Source organism: Thamnophis sirtalis, unplaced genomic scaffold, assembly GCF_051295495.1.
Source record: "Thamnophis sirtalis isolate CommonGarterSnake01/CBP01778 unplaced genomic scaffold, rThaSir2_p1.2 scaffold_7, whole genome shotgun sequence".
NCBI lineage: Eukaryota > Metazoa > Chordata > Lepidosauria > Squamata > Natricidae > Thamnophis > Thamnophis sirtalis.
The window spans coordinates 53,564,028-53,574,460 of NW_028261387.1; the positions used below are offsets into that span (position 1 = coordinate 53,564,028).

Sequence of the window (10,433 nt, forward strand, 5' to 3'; positions counted from 1 at the left end):
TAAAATAAGTGGAGGAATGGATAGAAATGATACTGCTGTTGATTATTATTATTATTATGATTGCCTTCTCTATCAAGAAGATATAGATTACACTTTATGGAAATAAACCATAGTTCTTTCAAAGTGGCATGTAATAATAGAGATGTAGGCCTTTCATTAACCTGACATCAGTTGGGAGACAAATTCTGCTAAGCATAATAGTTTCAGAAGATAACTAATTTGTCTTTCTGACAATTCCTCCTTTAGCAAGTTGAGGAAGCTAAAAGTGTTCAGCTAATCCTGACCTGATAAAAAGAAAGAATAAATTGGTGAATGGTAGGAATGGAGTGTTGTACAAAAGCTACCATATCATACTGGAGTTTTTGAATGTAAAGAAAACTAGAACTGACTATAGTCAAATACATTATCTTGGGCTTTCAACCAATCAGAATAGACCTGGAAGGGACCTTGGGGGTCCTCTAGTCCAACTCAAGCCAGTGGTGGGATTCAATTTTTTTACTACCGGTTCTGTGGGCATGGCATGGTGGGCCTGCCACGGGCTTGGTGGGCTTGGCGTGACGGGTGTGGCAGGGGAAGGATACTGTAAAATCTCCATTCCTCCCCATTCCAGGGGAAGGTTACTGCAAAATCCCCATTTCCTCCCGATCAGCTGGGACTCAGGAGGCAGAGAATAAATGGTGGCAGGGACAGTCAGAAGTGGTATTTACCGGTTCCCCGAACTACTCAAAATGTCTGCTACTGGTTCTCCAGAACTGGTCAGAACCTACTGAATACCACCTCTGAGGAGACCCTGTACCATTTCAGATAGATGGTTGTCCAAAAAGGCAAGCTGTTCCACTGGTTAATTGTCTTCATTGTTAGGAAGTTTCTCCTTAATTCCAAGTTGCTTCTTTCCTTGATTTTTATCCATTATTTTTTGTCTTGCCTTCTGGTGCTTTAAAAAATAAGTTTATCTCTTCTTCATGGCAGCCCCTCAATACTAGAATATTGCTATCATGTCATCCCTAGTCTTTCTTTTCTCTAGACTGGCCATATCCAATTCCTTCAAATGTTTTTGTCTTCAGGCCCTTAATTATCTTAGTTGCTCTTCTTTGCACTTTTTCCAAAGTCTCAACATCTAAGATTTTAAAAAGTGGACTTCAATAAACTCAGAGCAATGATAGGATTTCATAGCAGAAGAAGTTAATGTGAAAAAGAGCTGAAGGTAGATGGAAGTAACCAGGGGTGGGATCCTACCGGTTGAACAAGTGCACACAGAAGCTGATAACAATGTATGCATAATTTCAATCCTAATTAGCAATCCTTTTAAAGAATGAAATACTATGGAGTAAATTATTTCTTCCATGAATAAAGGAAAGCCCAAATTCCTTTTGTTAAATTGGTTTGATCAGCAAATTAATGCTGTTTCCCTTTCATCTCAATACATCCCGTGCAATGTTCCCTCTAATTTTTTTTCAGTGTGTGCGGAAAAGTATAGTGTTTGAGTGGCACATTTTCATTCCTGAGCACCTGAATTTTTTTCACAGATGTTTCACAGAGCAATTGATTTATAGGATCCGAATTGGAATGGAGAAAAATGGTTTTGTGTGTGTGTGTGTGTGTGTGTGTGTGTGTGTTTGACTGAGCGAGGGATCCGGTAAAGGGACTGCGCCTATTTAGAAAAGGTAAATTATTGCAAACATGATCAGTCCAAGATAAGTATGGGGACAGGTTGGGCGGTAGAGAGAAAGTGATAAAAGAGTGGGAGAGAGGAAGAGAAGAAGAAAAAAGAGGGGAGAGACAGAGACAGAGAAGGAGAGAGAAAGTGACAGTAGAGTGGGAAAGAAGGAGAGAGAAAGAGAGACAAAGAGGGTGAGAGAGACAGAAACAGACAAAGAGGAGAGAGAAGGGAGGAGAGAGAAAGTGATAGAAGAATGGAAAAGGAGAAAGAAAGAGAAGAGAGAGACAAAGAGAAAGAGGATGAGAGACAGAAAGAGACAAAGAGGAGAGAAAAGGGAGAAGGAGATAGAAAGTGAAGGAAGAATGGCAAAGAAGGAGAAAGAGAAGAGAGACAAAGAGAAAGAGGATGAGAGAGAAGAGAGAGAAGAAAGGAAGAGGAAAGATAAGAGAGAACATCTCATTTCAACCCTGAGGTGCAAATATTCTCTTTGATTGGTAATTTTATTTGTCCATTTAATATCCAATACTCTCATTTCTCCTTAAGTTCATCAATAATTCCCTTCTTTTTATTGAATTTATCACAATACGTTGAGAACAACTTTTTCAGCATAGCTTTACAGCTATTTAAAATATATAGTAATTTAAGTCAGGTTTTCAGAACCTTAGTCTATTTATAAGTCACTAAGTGCAAAGAAACAGAATTCAGAAAGTTGGCTTTCCTTTTTGTAATTGTCTATTGCCTGCTAGTGTTTTGTTGCCATGTGTGAAGCCGCGCAGCTGCGCAGCTTAGAGGGAACATTGATCCCATGTTTATATCCTGCAGACTTAGTGGATGAGTGGCTTGTCCACAATTTGAATGTGCATGTAGTTGGACATAGTAGTTGCATGGAAGCTATGCAAGTATAACTCCCTGTCTTCTGTTTTGTCATATGACACAGTTCTCTAATTTTCGTTGGTCTGGGCCTCATGTTAGAGGTCTCAAGATTGCCTCCCTTAAGGGTGTGGTGGGGTGTTTTATATATAGCTTTAGATGTTATATTAGCAACTGAGCAGTAGGAGGCACTACATGACTGATTTCCTGTTTATTGAACTCTTCAGGCTTAAAAAACATAGAATATCTGCTGTAACATAGAGGGTGCTTAGTCCTAAAGAGTCCCAATAAGATGTCTAGTCTTTTCTATTGGTTAATATCGAACATAATTTATTTGAAATCCTGTTATGTGAAGGGCTTTCGAGAGACTGGCTTCAAGAATGAAAATGTGGAAAAAAGGGAGAAACAGTTTAATTAAATAGGAACAAAAAAAAAGAACCCTTAGTTACAGAAAATATGGGAGACAATTTTTTATATTTTATGCAACAGAATCTTTGGTGCTAAGATTCCGTTTTGTGCACAGTGCTAGAAAGAAATGATTTTAATGTAGTACGAGGTTTCCAAAGCTTCCGTAGCTGCCTCCGAAGCTGTTCTCAGTTGTGTCTGCTCAGAAACACATACATATATAGTGTGCTTTGCAAGGAGCCTCAGGGTTCAAAAAACACACCTGTTTGAATGACTCAGAGAAGCGTATTGTTCATATTCCGGCAAAGATCATTCTAAAAGTTGACAATGTCCTGAAAAAAGAAGCATTAACAAAGCCTTCCCAATCTACTGGTAGTTAGATTACAAGATTTTGTCTTCTCAATCACCAGTCCATCTGTGCCAAAAACATTCCATATTAAGGGGAAACTTAAGGTTTTTTTTTTAAAGTAAAGATGATGATTTCAACAGTGTGATTGCTGCTCTTTTTTATTTATGTTGCATGTAAAAACTCATTTAAAAACAGGCAGAATCTTGATTTTATCATATTTCCTTATCTAGAAATTGCAAGCATTTACATTTTAAGATTCATCTTAAATTTACTTATTTATTTTCATGTTGGAGAAAGAAATGTCAAAAGTCTTCACTTACTCAATGTCCTTTGATGTTTGTCTAACATCTTATATTTTCCTAGTTTCCACAGAAATGCAATTTTATTATGTCCTTATCATTTAAACATGTCATAAACAAACACAAACACTTAATTCTTTCCTTTTTTAATTGGAAACTGGTTTTGCTGCCTTTTTATTTTAAAAAAATCAGCTATAAGTGAATGGCTTTAAAATGTCAACTGTAAAGTTAAGTATTTAATAATTGGACAGTCCATTGGTTCTTAAATCACTGTGCATATACCTTGAATGTTGCTTCTCTTTTGTTTGAGTAGGTACAGAAACATATCAAGTTTACTCTTTAAGTTAGTTTTGGTTAATTGTGGTTTGTTAAATAAGCCACAATTGGCAGAGTTCACACATAACACTAAGTTGAAAGTATGACAATCAGGAAATGTCAATAGATGGAAGAGCGATAGCTACATTACAATATCTTTTCCTTGGGATATCTCCACAATTTAGAAGCTATTTCACAGACTGGAAATAGTGACTGAAGTAAGATAGGGTAAGGGACTACAAAGACCATATTAATTATCTGTTTCATCTGAAGGTGTTAAGTTATCATTATCTTCAGCACGCCCTTTTTCTGTTCCTCACCATCCCAGGTTCTTCTATTCTCTATGGTAAAGAAGATAGGAAGTACCCATGGGACTTTCCATTGCGACCCCATGGACAACATTCCTCCAGGCCTTCCTGTCCTCTACCATCCTCTGGAGTCCATTTAAGCTCACTCCCACTGCTTCAGTGACTTCATCCGGCCACCTCATTCTGTTGTCTCCTTCTTCTTTTGCCCTCAATCTTTCCCAGCATTAGGCTCTTCTCCAGTGAGTCCTTCCTTCTCATTAGGTGGCCAAAGTATTTGAGTGATGTACAGCTTCTTAAAGAAAACATTGTTCAATCAGATTTAGCTGAGGTGTGAGTTGGTACTACTAGCCAGTAGCAGCCGAGCTTCCAGCTCATTAAAATGAATGTCAGAAATTAGATGCTATCAGTAGCCTTTATGGCTGATAATTGGCTTAGTTAATAGCCTGTGAGTAAAAGCAATGATATTTGAGAGTTCATTAATTCATAATGAGTGCATGCAATTTGACAGTGCTCAGTGGCAGATAACGGTCTTTTTAGACCTAATAATTACCTTTCATACTCAAGGTGCTTTTATAGCCAATAACTTTTGCTGCCAACATGTCATTTCATGCTTAGTGTTTATTGTTCCAAACTGAGATCAAGGATATTTCTAACATTAAGAAGAGTTAACAATTATTACTTAGGTAATAGTGTACCTCAAGGAATACTGATATCAGTTTTAAACCATTTTAGTTGCATGGCATACATTTATTAATACCATTAACTTATATGATAGGAGCTGAAGCATTTCTGATACAATTTTCAGAAGTCTGAAGCAAAGCTAACTATTTTCTTCTTAATTAGATGAGAAAGGTAAGTTAAATTGCTACTAATCAATACATCTTTTTAGTATAGGTATAGATAGGGTCTTGTGAGCAAGAAGAAAGCTAAGGTTTTAAAAATAATTGAAGAAAGGAAAGACTTGAAAAGTAATTCTTACCTTCATATGCTGTATTCATTCATATATTTGAAATTAGGGTTATATATCTGAAATAAGGTGACCCATAAAATGTAATTTAAAACATATAAACTGTTTAGTACGATCAATAACAAGGTAGCACTGCTTGTAATAGAGACAAGACTACAATTCAGAACAGTCTTTAAAAAAATGAATCAGGCCTGATTTATGTTATATACTGTGTGCTATGTTTCATAGCCACAAAGCATATCCTATAGGGCTACTACATTATTCTACTATTTCTGCTTATTTCAAAATAACAGATTATCATATTACAGTATCATTCATTGGCATTACACTGCTCCATTATTTTAAAGTATTCCTGAATCAATCACTGTATCTTCATAAGGCTGGTAGAATTCTTTCATATTTCCCACTTGCATCTGGATCCCAGCAGCATTTGGATCTGGGGTGCCTTGAGGACTGTGGCTCAAGATGGTAGTTTTATGGCTGCAGAGGCTGCCATTGGACAGCTGCCTTCTGAGATTGGACCGGAGACTCCCGCAGCAGGAGAAAAAGTGGGGGACACCATAAAAGAAATGCCCACTGAAAAACATGTAAATCCAGGGATTACAGCAGCTGCTAAGGCTGGCCAGCAACATGGTGATGGTAAAAGTCACATCGCTTGACTCTGGAGCAAAGAGAGAAGTAAAGTGAAACGTTTTTTTTTTCTTCCAGATCTGTATCAACCATAATAAGAACAGTGGGGTGAACTTCTAGGTGTAATGATCAGATGTACCTATACAGTTCCTCACTGTATGCATATCATGGATACAGTTATTGCATCTTGGCACGTGTGTAGAGTAAAAATCATAGGGGAGATTCAGCAGGTTCTGACAGGTTCTGGAGAACTCATAGCAGAAATTTTGAGTAGTTTGGAGAACTGGCAAATATGACGTCTGGCTAGCCCCAGAGTGGGATGGGAATGGAGATTTTGCAGTATTCTTCCCCTGCCACCCCCACCAAGCCACACCCACAGAACCGGTAGTAAAAAAGGTTGAATTTCACCACTAGCAAAAATACACTTGTGTTAAGGATAATGTAGTCATGATCACATGTAAACACGATTCTTTTCCAAAAAAATACATGAAAATGATCCTGTTCCCAAAGCATGGCATTCCCTCCCTCCAGATCTGTGCTCAACTCTCGCTCTTCTGTTTTTAGGAAGAGTGACAAGTCTTTTCTCTCTTAGACAAGCACTTTCAAATTGAACTAGTTTATAATTATGATTTTTAATGTTTTTTAAATTACAGTTAACTGTCTTAAATGCCCAAAATACAGAAGGGGTGAATAATAATAGTATACAAATATATATGCCATACCAATGTTGATTACATTTTACACTTAATTACTTCTGTCCAACTGATTTGTCTTTGGCAAGATACAAATTGTCTCAGTATCTCTAACAATGAACATAGAGGTTAGAATTGCCCCAATAATCTATATCAGAGGTCTTCAAATTTGGCAACTTTTAAGATTTGTGGCTGGAGAATTCTGAGAATTGAAGTCCACAAGTCTTAAAGTTGCCAAGTTTGGATACCCCTGATCTATTTATTCTTTATTTCTAGGCTATCAGAGTTTTCTGAATGTGCCATCCAGTGATTATCTGGATTTTTGCCTGGCAAATTACTCAGATGCAATCTAGATTATACAGACAAAATGCCACTAGATGTCAGCAAAGAGATTGTTGCTGCTTAAATTGTTTGCAGACATCTAAGAGTTATGACTCTGTATCACAGAAACAAGGGTTTGTCCTCTTAATGTCTAAATCATGTTAAAACTCAAAGAAAAAGAAAAAAAACTAGCATGTGCATGGAGTGATTGTGGTTGTATTTAAAAGTCTGACAGCTCAAGGATAGAAACTATCTTTAAACCTATATAAACATGCATCAGACTCCAGCAGTTTCACCCATAATTTTTTGAAATAGCTATAAAATGATTTACATCAATAAATAAGACCATCTCCATATAATAATAGGTTTATGTAAAGGCAGTCAACAACTATCATTCTGGAGACTAAACTCCGTATTAAAAAAACAGTGCTCTTTCCACTGCAACCTGTCAATTTATATGCAGTCACAATCCACCAGGAGTGTCCAGAAATTAGGAGGCTAGTTTTTGATGCCTGATGTTTTCAGCGACACTCCCTGATCTGCAAAATCCAATTATAGCAATATTTTTCAAATTTGATAACTCTGAGATATGTGGACTTCAACACCCAGAATTTCCCAACCAGCATGACACAAATCATAAGGTGGCATGTTTGAAAAATACTGAATTATATGAATTCAAAAAAATTATGTAATTTGAACTGAACCAGAAAGAGAAAGCTGAATAGGATATTGGATAGAAGAGGTACACAGATTTCCTTTAACAGTCCTTTGTCCTTCCTATGCACATTGGCAAGAACTGTGAAAACAGGGCTGTTTTAGATGTATCATATATGCATAATAGAAAATTCACTCTATAACTTAGAAGCATGAGCACCAGCAGCAGGGATTAGCTTGAATTTTGATATGTACGTAAATAGATCAAGTGTGTTTCACATATGCATTTAGAATATAATGCTAACTTGGTGCCTTGTTTGCATGTTTAGAAAAGGATTAGAATTTGAGCCTTTGGAGATCTAAAGCTAGCATTATAAGCACTGAAACAATTACTTCTCAGTTCCCACACTTTGCAACTTGGTAGATCTTGTTATTTTGAGTTTTAATTTAAAATCTTCAGCAGGTAATTATGGTTTTTTAAAGTTTTATTACTTCTAAGTATAAATTCCAATATTGCGAATGTAATTAAAAAATAAGTATGTGACAAAGGATTATAGGTAACATAGCTAGTTTGAATGCAGTTCTACAAAGAATGTAATAAAAATTTAATACAGGTCCTTGATCTACAGCCATTAATTTAGTGACCGTTTGAAGATACAGTGGCACTAAAAAGTAACTTACAACTGGTCCTCACACTTATGACCACTTCAACATTGCCCAGTTACATGATCAAAATGTGGACATTTGGTAACCAGCATATATTTATGATGGATGCAGCATCCTAGCTGGCTTCTGATAAGTAAAGCCAGTGGGGGAAGTTGGATTCATTTAACAATCAAATGATTCAGTTAACAACTGCAGTTGTTAACTGAACATGGCATTCGCTTAACTAACATGGCAAAAAAGTATAAGCAATTAGGCATGCCTCACTTAACAACTCCTTGTTTAGAAATGAATTCTGATCTAAATGTGGTTGTAAGTTGAGGATTACCTGTATGTACAATTGTAGATACATATTTACACATATTTGTAACAGATAGATGTTCTCAACTAGGTTACAAACAACACTTTTTTCTCCAGCCTGTAATTATTTCAAAGGAATAATTTAGGTGCAGGCGTATTTTGTAATAATATTAAAATATGTCATTTTTTAAAAAAAATACCCCAAAGGAACAAAATCAACTTACCTCAAATTTTCTTTCATTTCAAAGTAATTTCACATGTAGAGCAGTGCAAACATTAAAATACATATTACTGTATGGGTGTTTGTGGCAGCTGAAGCACTCAGTATTTACAGTACCAAGATAATGCAAGATATCTAGATAGATTCTAGAATATCTACTTCTCTTTCGTTTTTGCCAAGGCATGGTGAATGGTGATAGATTTCTCCATCAGCTTATAAACATAGAGTAGATGGATAAAGGTTATATAATAGCAAGTGCAATAGAGCATCATTGCATATATTGTATTTTTTTAAAAAATATGTTCACAATTTCCTTTTTTACTTAGATGGAATTGAAATAAAAATCATATTTGTTCCATCTGAAATCCTGGCCGAAATCCAGTAATTGCACTGCCTATAAACCCAATCTATAAATCTGGCAGCAGACTGAACTTCTCAAACTGGTACCCGGTCCCTCCAATTAAAAGTGACTCACCATCATTGGGTGCATTGTTATCCCACACTGACCACATCTGTACACTGAAGAAAGGTGCCCAACAAGCAATATAGGCCATCACTATGACAAAAGTCATCTTTACAGTGCGGATCTTGGCACGGGAGATGGTATGCACACTGCTAACCCGGGAGCCAGAATGGTACCCTTCTGCTCCATTCTGATCAGTGGCTGTGTATGAGATAGCATCTGCTGCAGAGAGACCACATCTTTGGGTCTTTCCTCTAAGATTCTTGCAGATCTTATGACAGATCAGGCCATAACAAACTGAGAGGATGACCACCGGCAGTACAAAGACACACAAAGTCATCCATGTAATGTACACCTTTGCACCCCAAGGGTATTTGAACTCTGCCCAGCAATCCAGCAGACCAGAACCTTGGCGGATCTCCTTTACTGAGAAGATGAAGAGCTGAGGTATGCTAAGCAAGCAACTTAGTAACCAAGTGACTCCAATCATCAGATATGCCTGGCAAGTTGGCTGCCGTAGAGTACGCAGTGGGTAGCACACAGCCATGTAGCGATCCAGCGTCATGGCAATGAGCATATATGTGGAGGCAAACATGCTTAGCACCTGCAGGTACTTGACAACCTTGCAGAGTAGATCAGGACCCTGGAAACGATAGGTCATTTCCCAAATCATCTGGGGAAATACCTGGAAGAGGGCCACCCCAAGGTCTGTCAGTCCCAGGTGAAGAATGAAAAGGTGCATCCGGCTCATCTTCTTCCGAAGGCGATATATGGCCAGAAGGATACCCAGGTTTCCCACCACAGTCACCATCAAGATGGCAGCCAGAATCCCAATCTCAACCTTAGCAAGGTCTTCATCTCGGGTGTGGAGGATAGACTGGTTGAGGTCCCGACTCAGTGGCTTGATGTTTTCCAGCAGAGAGCCCTCCAAGAAGCTCCTAAAATATGTAGTATTCCTCTCCATTGATTAAGGTTCTTATATATTTGATGATTTTTCAGAAGTGTGTCAGAACACACTCTATGCAGCTGAGAAGCTATTTTTCTCTTTCTTAAAATTAGAACAAACTGGTAGTATAATAGCAATAGAGCATTTTGAGCTAAACTGCATAGATCTGATTAACTTCCCAATCTTGGTCCATTTTTTTCTTTTTTAGTGACCATGCTGTTAATATTTGGCTCTGTTATTTATTCAGATGTAATTAGCAGTACAATTATTTCTAAACAGCATGTTCATGGTTCTAGAAAAACTACAGATCTCCTCCAAATATTCAGACTATACAAAATGGCTTGATTAACTAATTTTCATTTTTCACTTCT

General features: G+C 37.2%; 1 protein-coding gene across 1 annotated transcript; it reads right to left on the reverse strand.

Moving 5' to 3' along the window:
• Positions 1 to 5,514: 5,514 nt before the first annotated feature.
• AVPR1B (arginine vasopressin receptor 1B) lies at positions 5,515 to 10,080 on the reverse strand. The gene is made up of 2 exons (XM_087720814.1): positions 9,129 to 10,080; positions 5,515 to 5,834 (listed from the first exon to the last, which is right to left on the reverse strand). The coding sequence occupies exons 1-2, from the start codon at positions 10,078 to 10,080 to the stop codon at positions 5,515 to 5,517; spliced, it is 1,272 nt and encodes a 423-aa protein (XP_087576940.1).
• Between the last annotated feature and the right edge of the window lie 353 nt (positions 10,081 to 10,433).